Raw genomic sequence first — 15,260 nt, 5'->3', positions numbered from 1 at the left:
GGGTATGAGGGACTTTTGGGATAGCATTGGAAATGTAAACTAGGAAAATACCTAATTAAAAAAAATAGAAAAAAAAAAGGCTGATTGTGGGAGAGTGATGGACCTGGGAAGTCCGTGGCATTGAGAGCTGTGCAAGTGCTAAAGCAGCCGCATTTCCCTGTACCTGCCCCACATCCAGAGTCCTCGGCTATACTGGAAAAGTGCCTAAACTTCTTTCTTCAAAAAAGAGCCGAGTCCCAAATCCACTTGCTTGGTTACTGAGTTAAAAAGCAACACAGAAGAATAAGCAGAATGCTAGGATCTCTGGGAGAGAGGCACACATGCATACTTCTGTGCAAATCACTCCCACATAGACTTTTGCTTTCTTCCAGATGGCTTGGCCCCCTACCCATGGGTTCCGAGGTCTTTGCTAAGCTTTGTTGCGTCTAGTCAGTGTGGACCAGGTCTTTTCCAAGTTTTAGGATCAAGTCCCAAGACCAGTGAGGAGTAGGGCCAAGAGAACTAATAAAACATACCCATTCTGCTCTCACAATTGGATTGTGGAGATTTCAGACTTTCGAGTTGTTATAGGTAAGGCTTCATGTGACAACCTTTACACCTGCAGTGTCTTTACTATAGTTCTAGTTTCAGTTTAGAGTCCAAGTAGTCCTAAAATACCTTAAATCACTACATCGTTCTCCACCTTCCATCCCTTTCCCTATTAACTGGTTGAATGCATGACAACCTGCTAACTAGGATGTTGCCTGTTGTAGTTCTCATTTAAATTCCTCTTGGTTCATCTGTGCTAGACTGAACCTCCCCATCTTCAATACCCTTAAATGCAAGTCCGCATAAGCTCAGTATTTGGATTGGTCCTTTCTACAATATAGTGGAAAACGTGAACAACAGTTTCAAAAGTAGCACCTACCCCAGCACCTCACATAGAGTGAACCAGCAGATAGAACCCAGGGGATGGGGGCCAAAGCTGAATGCTGTGTGTTCCATTGACTCCAGAGCTCTCCTTAGGGTAACTTTAATTCCAGCCTGCCTCTCTCTCCAACCCTCCCTCCCTCTCTCTGTTGTTTCCTCCCCACCCCCTTCCCCTGTTTTCTTGTGGTTTTGAGAAAGAGACTTACTATATAGCTCAAGCCTTGAACCCTTGATCTTCTAACCTCAGCCCCCATGTCTGTGAGGGCTGAGATTACAGGCAAGCATCACCATGCTCAGCTCAGCTTTAACTGTTCTAAGCAGCAATATTTACAACCCTTCTTCATAGCATCTGCCCAAGCGACTGCTCATACAGAAAGTAAGTCCAAAGATATCTTCAAACTCAGACATCTGCATTGTATGTGTTCAGACAGACAGTCTGTCTATGAGGCTGTTTCTTCTGCACTCTTTCATTAGCAGACTTGTCAGAGTTCAGCCAGAAATCTAAAGGCTGGCAATCAGTTTGAAGGGCTGTTGCAAGGGCCTCCTCTAGTCCCCTACCAGAAAGAGTAGGGACTTTCTCAAGTAATACATTGCTTGTTGTACTCAGTCATTCTTTGTTGAAAATTTTCCATTTCATTTAGAAAATTAAAAAAAAAATTTCTGAAACATCTCTCAGGGTGTATACTTTCAGTAGAAATGTTAAAGCAGTTAACAGATTATACTAAACTATGTACATAAACACACTCAAAAGTCTGAAGCCAGGAAGCTGGCATGATTTAATTATTGCATGTTTCAAGCACATGTGGGTATGATTCATTTTATTGTTCCTTAAAAGTGGGTAGGAGGAGAGGTTTCTGGGCATCATGGCTGAAGAGTGCGACTGTTGAGCAGCTTTGCAATTTAGTCCTTATTAAGCAACAGGACATCTCATTTCCTTTCACTAGCTAAAAAGCAAAGACAGTACCTAGAATGACAGAGAAGGGTAACCTGAGGTTAACTGGGAAGAACAATACAAAAGAAACAGAGACATCAGAAACCACTTTCCAACTTCTATCATTGCAAAAAGAGCATCTTTCTCTTAGGAAGTGGGAAAAATTCTCAATGGGAAGTTAACGGAAGCTAAAAAGCACCAGAACTTGTTCATATCATGCAAAGGTCTGTTTCTTTCTTCCTTCCTTCCTTCCTTCCTTCCTTCCTTCCTTCCTTCCTTTCTTTCTTTCCCATTCCAATTAGTCCTTTAAAAACATCTCTAGGTCAATAACTCAAAGATCTATTCTGGCATGGTATGGCACAATTCACATAAAGGAACATATATAAATGTTTTAGTCCTTTGGGACCATTTTTCTCTGTAGTAACCACTCAGAACCTACCATCTTAGTAGAAATGAGTCAGATGAAGGAACTTGACTATGGTCCAATAAAACTTCATTTTACCAAGGCAAGAAATTGAATCTGTACAATGTTGGTAGTAAGTTGAATGTTCAGGTTGGCTGTGAAATCTCTGCCCAAAAGACTCGTTTAATGAAGGACTGGTCCCTGGTTGCTGGTCTTGTTAGGAAGCTGACTGAATCATGAGGATGATAACTTCATTAAAGGGCAAGCCAGTTGCTGAGTTTAGTAGCTAAGAGATCCCTAGACCCTTCTCTCTCTCTCTCTCTCTCTCTCTCTCTCTCTTTCTCTTTCTTTTTGGTTTTTTGAGACAGTGTTTCTCTGTATAGCCCTGGCTGTCCTGGAACACACTTTGTAGACCAGGCTGGCCTTGAACTCAGAAATCCACCTGCCTCTGCCTTCCGAGTGCTGGGATTAAAGGCATGCACCACCACACCCGGACCCTTCTCACTCTGCTTCTTGGCACCATAGGGTGAACAGCATTATGTACCACACACTCCTATTATAATGTTCAACTTTATCTCAGTCCCAAAGTGATGGGTCTAAGACTGAATAACTTAAGAGCTTAGAAACTGTGAACCCAAAATATTGTTTGCTCCTCAATCTTGTTGCCTCAGGTCTTTTGTCACAGTAACGGAAAAGCTGATTTATTCATGAACTCTATATTAGGCTATAAAAGGTATGCATAAGGAACCTGCTTTCCTAAGGTAGAGTACACTGAAAGCATTTAGTGAATACCCATGAGTGACTTCAAAAGACTGAACTATCACCTTAACATTGCATTGTTAACATAGGCTTGGCTAAGTCACCTCATCTTTTTGAGCCTTCAGTTCTGAAACTTTCAAGTGGAAAAAGTAATGCCCATGCTGCTTGGTTCCTGGCTACCTCACTACAACATTGAACCAACAGTAAAATCGCCAGCATATACGAACTTCTGAAAATGTCCCACATCACGGTAACTACACAGAATAACTGATGTGAGGGTGAGGGTACTTTGTTTTCTTTTCAAAACCCTATGTTGTCTCCATTTCATCCGATGAGGAAACCAAACGCTTAGCACTTTAAATGGGGTTGGTCCCATACATACACAGAAGAAACACAATTCCAACTTCAGAGCCTGAATAATCACTGCTCACTACTTTATATTCTCTGAGCTTGGGAATTGAACAGGGCAGACACAAATTGTTTGTTCTTTAAATAAATCATGGGCAGCTTCTGTAGACGATAACTTATCTGCATGCCACTGCACAATCCTCTTGACCTTGTGGGACCTTGCATGCTTGTTCAACCAATATGTTTGTAGAAAAGAGTAAGGTGGATAATTGATGGAAAGCCCATTAGGTGGTAAGTACATGCTCAATTAACTAATGTGAAAGAGGAGAGATGCCATTTGTGGGGAAAATGCTAGGTAGCCCCGAGAACTGAGCAATGGCTGAAAAAGCCCTTGATACAGAAGAATCCATGAAAGGTCGATAATGAAGAAAGACCTCCAGAACATCCTGCCTCTAAGTATCTCAGCTCGTGTTCCAAATTTCCTGGAAAGAGAGTCTCTTTATCCAGCTGCATCAGGCATTTCTGTCCTTATATTAATCAGCGATGGCCAAAGAACAAAGCTGGTGGCAGTGTTACACCACAGATGGGATGTGCAGAATCATAAAGCAGACAGCCACAAGGGTGGATCTATCCTAAGTGGCTTGCCAAATCCATATCCCATGTTCTGTCTCCAAATGACCTTGTAATGACATTTTGGATTGAACATGAAAACATTAGACATCTAATGTTTCTTTGAAGTCTCTGTCGAGAGCTCCCCCACCAGATACAAATGTATTATTGAAAGTTCCAAACCTCCCACATTCACCTCCACACCTCTCCTTATCTCCTGTCACACATCTGTCTCTTATATGTTATCATTACTTTCTGAGTCACATAACCTACTGATGCTCATTATCTCTGATCAACTCTCTTCACCCTACCTACTACCCCTAGTAAATGTGTCAATAGCAAGATTATCACTGACTGTTTGAAGGCTGTCTCTAGCAAGAAAATGCTTTCTCATGACCTGGTATCATAGGTGTATCTGTGCTGTACAACGTTTACAGTTGAAAATATATTCTTTAATGTTGTGGTTTGGTACGAAATGTCTCCCACGGGCTTGTGTGCTGAGTGCTAGGGCTCTAGCTACAGAGACTATTATTTTAGAGGATTTTGAAAACCTTAGGAGATGAAACCCAGCTAGAGAACAAGGTTGAAAGAGGCTGGCTCCTAGAGGTACCTTGCTTCTAAACCCTTTCAGTCTCTCTGCCTTCTGTTTACTCCAAGGTAAGAAGTTCACAGGCCACTGTCCTCCAAGAACACCGGGCCAAGTGACCAGCGACTGAGCCCTCTGAAACCCTGAGCCGAATAAGTCACTCCTTTAACTTGTTCTCCGAGTTAGTTTGGGCCCAACAATGGAAAGAACAGCAAATGGATGGCTTCTCAATACTAAATGGGACTGGTATTAATTCCTTTGTGCATTTTTTTAAAAGAACTCCTTTTTGATCAGCACAGTACCAGAATACCTGTTAAATCGGTGCTTAAACTTGGATAAATGTATTTGAAAGCCAGAAGTGATGGTGGATGTCTGTAATCTTAGCACTTGGGATCTGAGGCAGGGGAATCAAGAGTTACTGCCAGTCTGGTCCTTTTTCTAAATCAGCAGCTTCCATGATGTACCAGTAAGCAAGGCCAGCCCTTCATAGAATGCATACAACTCCATACACACAAAATCTAGAAGATGAGAGAGTCTAGGGGTGTTTCAGCCCATGGTGTTCAGGACAGTTTAACTATTTGTATTTTTCTCTTCAAACCTTGAAATGGTGTTTTCTAAAAATAAAAATATTCATGGATAATAATAATTGCTTGAATTTATGATCCTCAACTAATTTCCATGCAATTTGCGAAGAAGTCTATGAGCATTATTTATCTCATTTGATTATTACTGGTACTCTACGTCTCTGCCACAGAGGCAGAACCAAGGGCTTAATGCATAGCTGTGATATCAACGGCTAGGGAGTCACAGGATACCAGTGGTCTCACACCAAAGTCTGATTGACTTCTGAATTCCCTGCAGTTTTTCTGATCTTGAGTCTTTCCTTGACCACTACTACTCTACAATGTTGTTTCTTTGTTTTTCTTTTTTCAAGTGAGAATTTAGGATCTTTTCCAATAAGATATCAGGATGCTTCTTCATTCAGTAAATATTTTATCCCCAACTTCTCCCTCAAAAAAAATAAAAAAGCATGTCTCTAACGTCCTCATTGAAAGCAGTAAATTGAATCTACTCTGCAGGTCAGTTCCTGTTCTTTCCTTTCTAGTTATACCTGACGGTAGGCTAAGCATTTTGACAGCTCTGGAAAGAAATGGTTTCTTCCCTTGTGGTACTGGAGGATACACTGCTACACAGCAGAGCGAAGGAGGTCAGAGAAGAAAGAGGAAGTAAGAATTATACATCAGGACTTCTGTGCACTAGGTAGGGATTGATCAAAATTTATGGCACAGCTATCATTTCAAGACTAATCCTTATATTCCTGTGGGGTTAGGGGTTTGAAGCCCCTACTCTCTGCCGAGAAATGCATCCCGCAAAGCACATTCTCTGTTATTTACTCATTCCTCCTGGACTGTTGAAAATAGCTCCATTGCTATAGGTTCTCTAAAACATGGTCTTCAAAGGAATGAAATTGCAATCATAATCAAAGCCAGGGCAAAGAAAATAAAATGTGTCAACACTTCTCAGCCTCTAAGTTGTATTAACCCTGAAACCACAGTTGTATTAACCCGAGGGGGAAAAAATTACTCTCCTCAAAACTTTCAATTATCCTAATAAATAAGTCTGATTTCATAGCACCAGATTCCACAGTGACACGGAGAGGCCAACACTGATACTGTGAGCTCTCCCATCGCTCACAGTAATGATGCAAAGAAACCGCTAAGACCTTTCACAAGCATCCCCTAAAACCATCCAGAAACACGGACATTTACATTACAGCTCACAACAGTAGCAAATTTACAGTAATGAAGTAGCAATGAAACTAATTTTATAGCTGTTGATCATCATGACATGAGGAACCAGATGAACCGGTCACAGCATCAGGAAGGTTGAGAGCCCCTGAACTAAGAGGACTTAAAAGTCAGTTCTCTGTGTTTAAGTAACAAAGAAACAAGATGCAAAGGAAGAGAAGCAAAATCGTACTTCCCCTTACATCTATTACAGCTGAGATGATACAGAAGTGTCAGAGAGGAAGCCAAATTGAATTTTTGAGATCTCTCTCAAATTCAATTTTAGTTAAAAATTGTGTGGAGTTCCAAGGTGGTTTTCCCTCCCTCTCTTCCTTGTGTGACTTTCGGTTTGTTTTCTTTCAAATTGACACTCCCTTTGCACATCCCACTTCCTCCAAGCTTGGGCTGGTGGGGGGGGGGGAGCTCTGGTAATTCTACAAGATGGTTGATTGCTGTGGTTTTCGCTGATTAGGGTGAAGCTCCAATAAAGCTCGCAGCCGTGTTGTCACGCTGCTCAGCTAAGCCCTCAAATCCTTAGAGGGGCCGCTCACCACTAAACAACACATCATAAAGTTTGCTTCGTGAAAAGTAGATTTATTTCTTTCTCTGGACGCATACACAGTCATAAAGGTTTATCTTCTGATCAGAGAAAGAAAATAAGCAAAGCAACAAGGGTCTTCACAGAAGAGGATCTATGAACCAAATTAATAAGGTTTTTGTTCTGTCCAGGTTAGCAAGAAATGGGAAGGAAGTGAAAAATAATACCAAGATTGAGGCAAGCTCCATGCTTCTGCTTATTTTTCCTCCCTTCCTTCCTACCTTGGTTCCTCTCTTCCTTTTGTCGACCTTCCTTCCTTCCCTCCTTCCTTCCTTCCCTCCTTCCTTCCTTCTTCCTTTCCTTCCTCCCTCCCTCCTTCCTTCCTTCTTTCTTCCTTCTTTCTTCCTACCCTCCCTCCTTCCTTCTTTCCTTCTGTGTTCTTTCTTTCTTCCTTCCTTCCCTCCTTCCTTCCTTCTGTCTTCCTTCCTTCCTTCTTTCCTTCTGTCTTCCTTCTTTCTTCCTTCCTTCCCTCTCTCCCTTCCTTCTTTCCTCCCTTCCTTCTTTCCTCCCTTCCTTCCTTTCTTTCCTTAACTTGGATTCATGATAAGCAAACTTGGATGTGTGTTTAAAATCTTGAGGATTTATATTATTAACCAAACAAGAATTTTTACAATCAGGGAACACTTGTCTGGCTTTCCCCCTCGCCTCCTCCCTCCCCTCCCATCCCCCCAACCAGCACACACAATTTTTGTAGAATATTTTGTTGGCTATAATTAAACTATGTGTGTTAATTAGGATTAGATTTTAAATGCACTGCTTGGGAAGTTGAAAAATACAGGATCTGAATGAGCCCAAATTGAGATGACACTTGAATTTTCGCAGATGTTTCCATAATCCTAATTTCAAATTGATTGTACTTCCTGAACAGTGAGAAGCCATTTTCAGTTATTTATTCAGACGTGTGCATCGCTTCTCCCTCTGCCAGTGGGCAGAAAATATCTACCACTTTCAATAACTCCTTCAAATAGACTCTTTTCCAAGACAGGTTTTAATGAAGGGAAGTGGGGACAAATAAATCCCACCTGCTCCTAGGGTCACCCCCAGAGACCATATATGAACCCAAGCAAAAATGGAAACTTCAGCAATCACCCTCTTGCCTACCCCTTCGTGATGGGTTCAGCTGGCGTTTGAACTATGATTTCTCAACAGGCCAGGGAGAAGTGCAGAGACAAAAAAAGAGAGAGAGAGAGAATTTCCCAAATATTGGCCAATGGTAGCCATATTAAGTGACACTCTCTTCAGCCACAAAGATGTGCGGTGGCCTGCTCCACATAAGCCCTGGGATTGGACCCAGCAGCAGGGCCACCTGTAAAACACATTCCCAAATAAATGGCCTGTGAAAAAATAGGAAAGTCCCTGCCAAATGTGAGACTATCAGCTGAGACTGAAGTACAGCAGGCCACTTTGTGCCTGAACGACAGCAGCATCCCATCTTATCTACGGAGGGAGGAGGGCTCTCTCTTAGTTCCACTCTGGGTTTGTATTTTATGTGCAACCCCGAATCCAGAGCATCTTTAGCAATCCTGTCTTGGAAGCAGCCCCATTCCCCTAACAAGTCTTCAGTTTGATTGTAATTCCTTGCAGCTTTCCTGTGAAGGGTGGGGGGGCGGGCTGCTGAATTAGAGGCATCGTGCCTTCTTCCACCTGTAACGATTTCCCACTCAACTGTAAGACAATGGCCATGATTGATCTAATGAGGGACTGGAAAAGCCAGCTGATTGCTATAAATAGTTGAAAGCAAAAACTTGTGCTTGGCTTCCCAAAGAATTTCTCATCAACTCTGGTACCCTAACCTAAGTAGGTAAGCATCGTTGTGTGGCAAATGAGGTGAGGCGCACAAGCCTTTCCTTGGTAGGAGTTTGCACACAGGCGAGGCAGAAGTCAAGCTGTGGAAGACAGCTGATGCAATACTCAGGCTTTGTGGTAACAATCCAGTGCTAGTCTGTATTTTCTATGAAGGCAGAAATCATAAAAAAAAAAAAGCAGCTTTAAAATGTAAGTACACGTGAGATTGGAATGTTGAGGGAATTTTAATGACTGTTTTTAACCATATTTAAAGTCCAGTAGAAAGAACTGGGTGCCTTCATTTGCTAAAACAATAAATAAATAAATAAATAAATAAAAACCTGCAGATGTACACAAAACTAATCTATATAATATACCTGAAAATCATGTAAATGTATTTCCTCGTTGCATTTTTAACAGAGTTTTTCTTTTAAACCTGGGCTACATGTTACATTATATGGTGCCCATCCCATATACTTGATCAACTACAGCCCGGTTTCTGTGCTTGTAATCCAGGACTCGCTGTTTTTAGGCTCTCTGGGTGATTCCAATGAATAGTTAATGTTAAGAACCAGTTATTAGACAAGTTAAAATTAACAACATGGAGAAACTTTTTCAACCTATCTTTTACCAAGAGAGAGAAAGAGAAAGCAACAGAGAGACGAAACAAAAGAAAACTACTTGTCTCTCCATCCAGTACCCTGGCAGTTATGTGAGGGTTTAGCAATTCATCATAAGAAGGCTAAAACCTACCTTGACACTGCTACAGGCTTCCCCTGGGGTTTACAGTGACTCCTTGATACTGATATTGCCTCATGGAATAGATCATTTGCTTAAGGATACCCCTGGTAGATGACAAAATTAGATTTCTGAACAGATCAGTGTTGGCTCTAGAAAAAAGGTGGGCGTTGCAACCCTGTTATCCAAATCCAATCTAAGAACTGTTTCTTTGTCTCACCCAAAAGACAGTGTTTGAATCCGTGTGGATGGGTTCTGGGGGTCGGACCTCCAGTTCCCCTGAATTCCAACCAAACTGTCCCTTTCAATCCTTAGCATCAATAGCTTGAGCTCAGATATGTTCATTTGCTAAGAGACTGGCTAAGATTATCTCTGAAAACAATACTAAAATCTCAGAGATATAGATGTTGCTACATGTGTGTAATCATTGATAAACATGAAAATTGCCCCTGCCAATTCCCTGGGTGGGAAGAAAAGAGGGAGGGAGAAAGACTTGGGTGTCCAGAGAGTGAATTATCAAGTTGGGAGTCCACAACTCACACTTGGGTGCTTACTGGCACTGTTATACATCCTTAACTCCATTCATTCACTTTCACTTATTCAGCCAGTGCATTCTTGCTAGAAGACTTTATTTTACTAATTACCTTTTTCTTTTATATTGAAAAGTTGCTTTTTCCCCCCTAGACTATATTCTGATTTGGTTTTCCCTTCTCCCCCATCTCTTCTCAGATCCTCCCCTACCCAGTCAAATCCACACCCTTTGTTTTTCTCTCTCATTAGAAAACAAACAAGCACCTAAGAAATAACAATAACGGAAGAAGATAAGATAATGAGGGAGACCTCAAAAGACAAGAGTTAACTTGTGTGCTGCCGTGAGCATCAGGCACTCTGTTGAGATTTAAAGACTTTTTACAACTAACATTTAGTCCCTTCAGCAACTTCCCTGGTGCAACAAGTTGGAATATTTTACATATGTTTGTATATGGTAATATACATATATTATTAGTCAGAGCCTTTTCTGCTCTATAGTTTAACAAGAAAGTATGGATGTGAAATAAACCTTTCACTTCTTTCCATTTTGGGTAGATTGGATAAAAGAACTTAATTTTTAAATGTATTTATTTATCCCCTTTATAACCTAATATCAGCCCTTCTTTTCCTCTCCTTCACATAAGTCCTTCCCCCATTCCTTCTTCCCCCTAGAAGAGGAAGCCCCCCTCTGGATGTCAAACACACACACACATATACACACACACACACAGAGAGAGAGAGAGATAGAGAGAGAGAGAGAGAGAGAGAGAGAGAGACAAGTCACTGCAGGACTAGGCACATCATCTCCCACTGAGGCCAGACAAGGCTGCACATTTAGGGGTGTGGAATCCACAGTCAGGCAACAGGTCTGGAGATAACCCCTGCTCTGATTGTTAGGTACCCTAATGTAGACCAAGCTGCTCATTTACTACATATATGCAGGGGGACCTATGTCTAGCCCATACTCACTCTTTGGTTGGTAATTCAGAACCCCAAGGATCCAGGTTGGTTGACTCTGTTAGTCTTCCTGTGGAGTCTCTGTCCTCTTCAGGTCCCTTAATCTTTCTCCCAACTCTTCCATAAGACTCTTTGAGCTTCATCTAATGTTTGGGTGTAAATCTCTGCATCTCTTTCCATTGGCTGCTGTTTTGAACCTCTCAGAAGACAATTATGCTAGGTTCCTGTCTGCAAGCATAACAGAATATTATTAATAATGTCAGGGATTGGTTCTTGTCCATGGGATGGGTCTCAACTTGGGGCAGTCATTGGTTGGCTATTCCCTAAGTTTCTGCTCTATCTTTGTCTCTGCACATCTTGTATACAGGACACATTTTGAATCAAAGATTTTGTGAGTGGGCTGTTGTCCTGACTGGGAGTCATGCCTGGCTACAGGAAGTAGCCACTTCAGGATCCATATCCCCCACTATTGAATGAGGTAACACAGACCAAAAGGGTTTGCATGGTATGTGCTCAGAAGTAGCTATTAACTATAAAGTACAGGATAGCCATGCTATAATCCACAGAACCCAAAGAAGCCAAATGACAAGGAGGGCACAAGGGAAGATATTTGAATCTTTCTCAGAAGGGGAAACAAGATAGATATTGGAGATCGTTATGGAAGGAGGGAACTGGGTAGGAGAGAAGATGGGGAGGAGAGAAGAGGAGAGAGATCATATATAGGAAAGCAGGAGAGATAAGAGAGATTGGCTGTGGGGATGTGGGGGGGGGGGCAATCTCTATGAGGTGTCATTGGTCTGGGATGAGGAGAGGACTCGGAGGTCTGAGGAGGTGATGCTAGAAAAGAACTTATTTCTTAAAACAATCTTTAAATTGTCCAATGGTTGTAGGAAACAATCAAACTGTCTGTGGCAGATTTTAAGTATATTTTGTTTTGTCAGGCCTAAGCTTCATTTGAATGCAAGAGAGGGCTTTCAGTGTTCCCAGTCTCAGGCATCTCATGACTCCTAGAGTATTAGAATAGCTCAGAGTCCTTGCCCTGTCGCCTGCCATATCCGCTGGTGCAGTCAGGCCACCTCCTGCTTTACAGTCATTCTTTAAAAGGAAGTACCTTGAGTGGCTAATGCTTAGAAGGTCAAATTTACCTACGTTGTCCTTATGTTTCATTCTTTTCTTTATTTTTCATGTATGTGTATGTACTTAGTGTTTTTATAGAACTACTAACAGTAGAACTGTCTCTGACTCTTTTGTCTGGTCTTGGGACCATCTTCATTCTATTGGGTTACCTCATCCAACAGAGATGTGAAGATTTGTGCCTAGTTTTATTGTATCTTGTTATGCCATATTCAGTGGATATCCCTAAAAGGCCTGCTCTTTTCTTAAGGGAAAAGAAACAAGGGTGTATCTGAGGACAAAGAAAAGGTTGGGGGAAGGACACTAGGAGTAGCGGAGGAAGGGGAAACTGCTGTCGAGAATTATTATTGAAAACAAAAATAAATAAATAAATAAATAAATAAATAAATAAATAAAATACGAAGACAATTTATAAATGAGGGAGAGTCCAAAAGACAAGAATAAACCTGTGTGTTCCAGTGACTGTCAGGATTTTGTTGGCATTTTACAAACTATTTTTTGTCTTTGTTTTTGTTTTTATTTTTTTTCATTTGTTTGTTTCTTTGCTTTTTCAGCTAACAGTTAGTCCCTTCAGCAATTCCCCTAGTGCTACTAGTTGGAATATTTGAGAGTGTAAGGAGCTGAGGTGATCTCATTCATTCATATAATAAATGCAGATGAGCAAACACTGCATGCAAAGAACCATTCATGGATGATCTAGAAGTTTAGCGAACATGGTACAGCATCTGAGCCTCAATCAATCAATTACCATAGAGGCATGAAGAGGTGATTATTAAAACCTCAAGAATTTCTTAAAATAAGTAGTCAACATTAACCTGATATATTCATAGCAAAAATTATAATGATGAGTTTTAATTGTCAATTTTAAACAATCTAGGATCATCTAGGAAGAGGCACTGTCTAGATCAGGTTAGTTTGTGGACATTTCTGTGGAGAATTATCTGATGTATATTAATTGATGTAGGAAGACCCATCCCACCATGGGTAGCACTATTCCCTGGACTTCTGTTCTGGAATGTATAAGTATGGAGAAGAGGTACTCTGAGTAGCAAGCATGGATAGATTCATCTTTGCACTGCTCTGGACTCTAGAGGTGATGTGACTAACTATTGTGAGTTCCTGCCTTGACTTCTCTTCCATGATAAACTGTAACCTGGAATCATAAACTAAAATGATCCTTTCCCTGATAATTTGCTTTTTGTCAGGGTATTTCTTTGAAGCAACAGAAATTAAACCAAAACATTAAGTCATCATAAAATACAAGTTAAAGGTTTGTCCCCCCCCCCCTTTTCTTGACAGCCACTTTACAGCACACCATTACTTATATTCTGTGGTTTCAGAGTTCCAACCTGAACCATCCAATCTCAAAAACCACTAGTAGGTTTGTCATGTTCTGGTGGATGGTCCTATACTCATGCACATTTAGTGCCACATCATCAGAGTATAGAGTATAACGATTAACCTTGATAACATCCTGGAATGTCAGGGGCTCTATGGCCCACTTTAGCCAATGTCAATCTCCCTTTTTTTTTCTCTCTCTCCAGTATGGGTTCTTTTATGATATCTGAGACCACTGTGACAGGAAAAGGCTTTACCACATTGATTACATTCATAAGGTTTCTCTCCAGTATGGGTTCTTTTATGACAGTGGAGATGAGCGGGTCTTGCAAAGACTTTACCACATTGATTACATTCATAGAGTTTCTTCCACCTATGACTTCTTACATGCCTTCTATGTCTTTGAGAACTTTGACATGGTTCTTCAATATGATGGTCTTCCCATTTGTAGCCTATAGAAGTAAGGTTCCAGTAGGTCTCCAACATAACATCTTTGTAGAGATTCATCTGGGAAGGATCCAGCAAATTCCACTCTTCTTTAGTGAAGTTCACATGCACATCATCAAAAGTCACTGCATCCATGTTTAAATCTCAGAGCTTCCTGAGGTCCCCTCAATACACCCAACAGCAGATCTCAGAGAAGGACACAGCGAACCATTCAAGCCTGCACAGCCACAGCGAACTCCTCCAATCTCCCTTTTCATCCTGATATATGTCCTTATTGCTGAAGGGCTTTGCTTACATCATCAATCAAAGAAAAATAAAGCTGGTGCCCAGCTAGAAGCTTCCCCCTTGATGACTAGTGCTCAGAATACTAGAAAGTACACTAGTGGAGGAGAGAAGTGATCATCACCATCTCCTAACTACAAACTCTTAAATCTACAATGGAAACCTACTTGCAATATGTCCTGATGCACCAGTGGCATGAATGGAAGAAACTGACAATTTTTTAAAATTTGAATTTTAGTCTTAATCCATGAGACCCATACATAACACAGCTAAAGTTGCCAAGAACCTATTCCTATATAGGTTATGGGGCTAGAGGAAAACCTACTCTATTGCTCTGCTAAACAAACATAGCATTAAAGTGATGCCTAATGGCATTCTGTTCTACTCGTAGATCAGCTAACTGTTCGACCCTCATCAAAGAAGCTTGCTGTTACAGTAGATGATAACTAATACAAAGATTCACTGCTGGACAATGTGGCGCAGCTCTGAACCTGATGTCTTTATCAACCCCTCCTCTCAGGACTCAGGGATCTATGCAGAAGAGGAGGAGGAATGACTTAGAACCCTTAGTGATGGATGACTCCAAGAAAATGGTGTTCTCCAGACACAACATGACCAGTACACACATGAACTCACAGAGCCTGTGACAGCACAAGACCCACCCAAGTTCAAACCAGACAAAAATCCCAGCACTGAGAAGGAGTTGACAAAAGTTTCACTTCTAACTGAGCAACTATTTGCAACTGATACTTGCTGGGAGAGGGAAATCAGTCCCTCTGTCACTTCAGTGCAGGCTATGTAACCAGGAGTAGTTGGTCTACACAAAGCGAACTCTATGGTTTGTTGGTTGGTTGGTTGGTGGAAGTTATTGCTTCACTTTATTCTGTTTTGGTAGTTTTGTCTTACTGATTTTCTTTCTTTTTTTTTTGTTTCTTTGTTTAATTGTTTTGTTTTGGGGGTTTTATTGGCTTTATTGGATTTTTTATTTGAAAAAAAGAAAGAGAACATGGAGTTGAATATGGAGATGGAGGTATTGGGGAATAATAGGAGAATGGGAAAGAATATGATTAAAATACATTGTATGAAATTTTTCAAAGAAAAAGAGCTTTGAAAACCAC

At 41.0% G+C, this 15,260-nt stretch overlaps 1 protein-coding gene across 1 annotated transcript; it reads right to left on the bottom strand.

Moving 5' to 3' along the window:
• Positions 1 to 13,578: 13,578 nt before the first annotated feature.
• Positions 13,579 to 14,092, bottom strand: LOC110312272 (zinc finger protein 431-like). Its single transcript, XM_021185790.1, has one exon. The coding sequence runs from the start codon at positions 13,993 to 13,995 to the stop codon at positions 13,579 to 13,581; it is 417 nt and encodes a 138-aa protein (XP_021041449.1). The 5' UTR covers positions 13,996 to 14,092.
• Positions 14,093 to 15,260: the final 1,168 nt, after the last annotated feature.

This window comes from Mus caroli, chromosome 17 (genome assembly GCF_900094665.2).
Source record: "Mus caroli chromosome 17, CAROLI_EIJ_v1.1, whole genome shotgun sequence".
In the NCBI taxonomy this organism is placed as follows: domain Eukaryota; kingdom Metazoa; phylum Chordata; class Mammalia; order Rodentia; family Muridae; genus Mus; species Mus caroli.
This window is presented reverse-complemented; position numbering and strand designations above follow the sequence as displayed.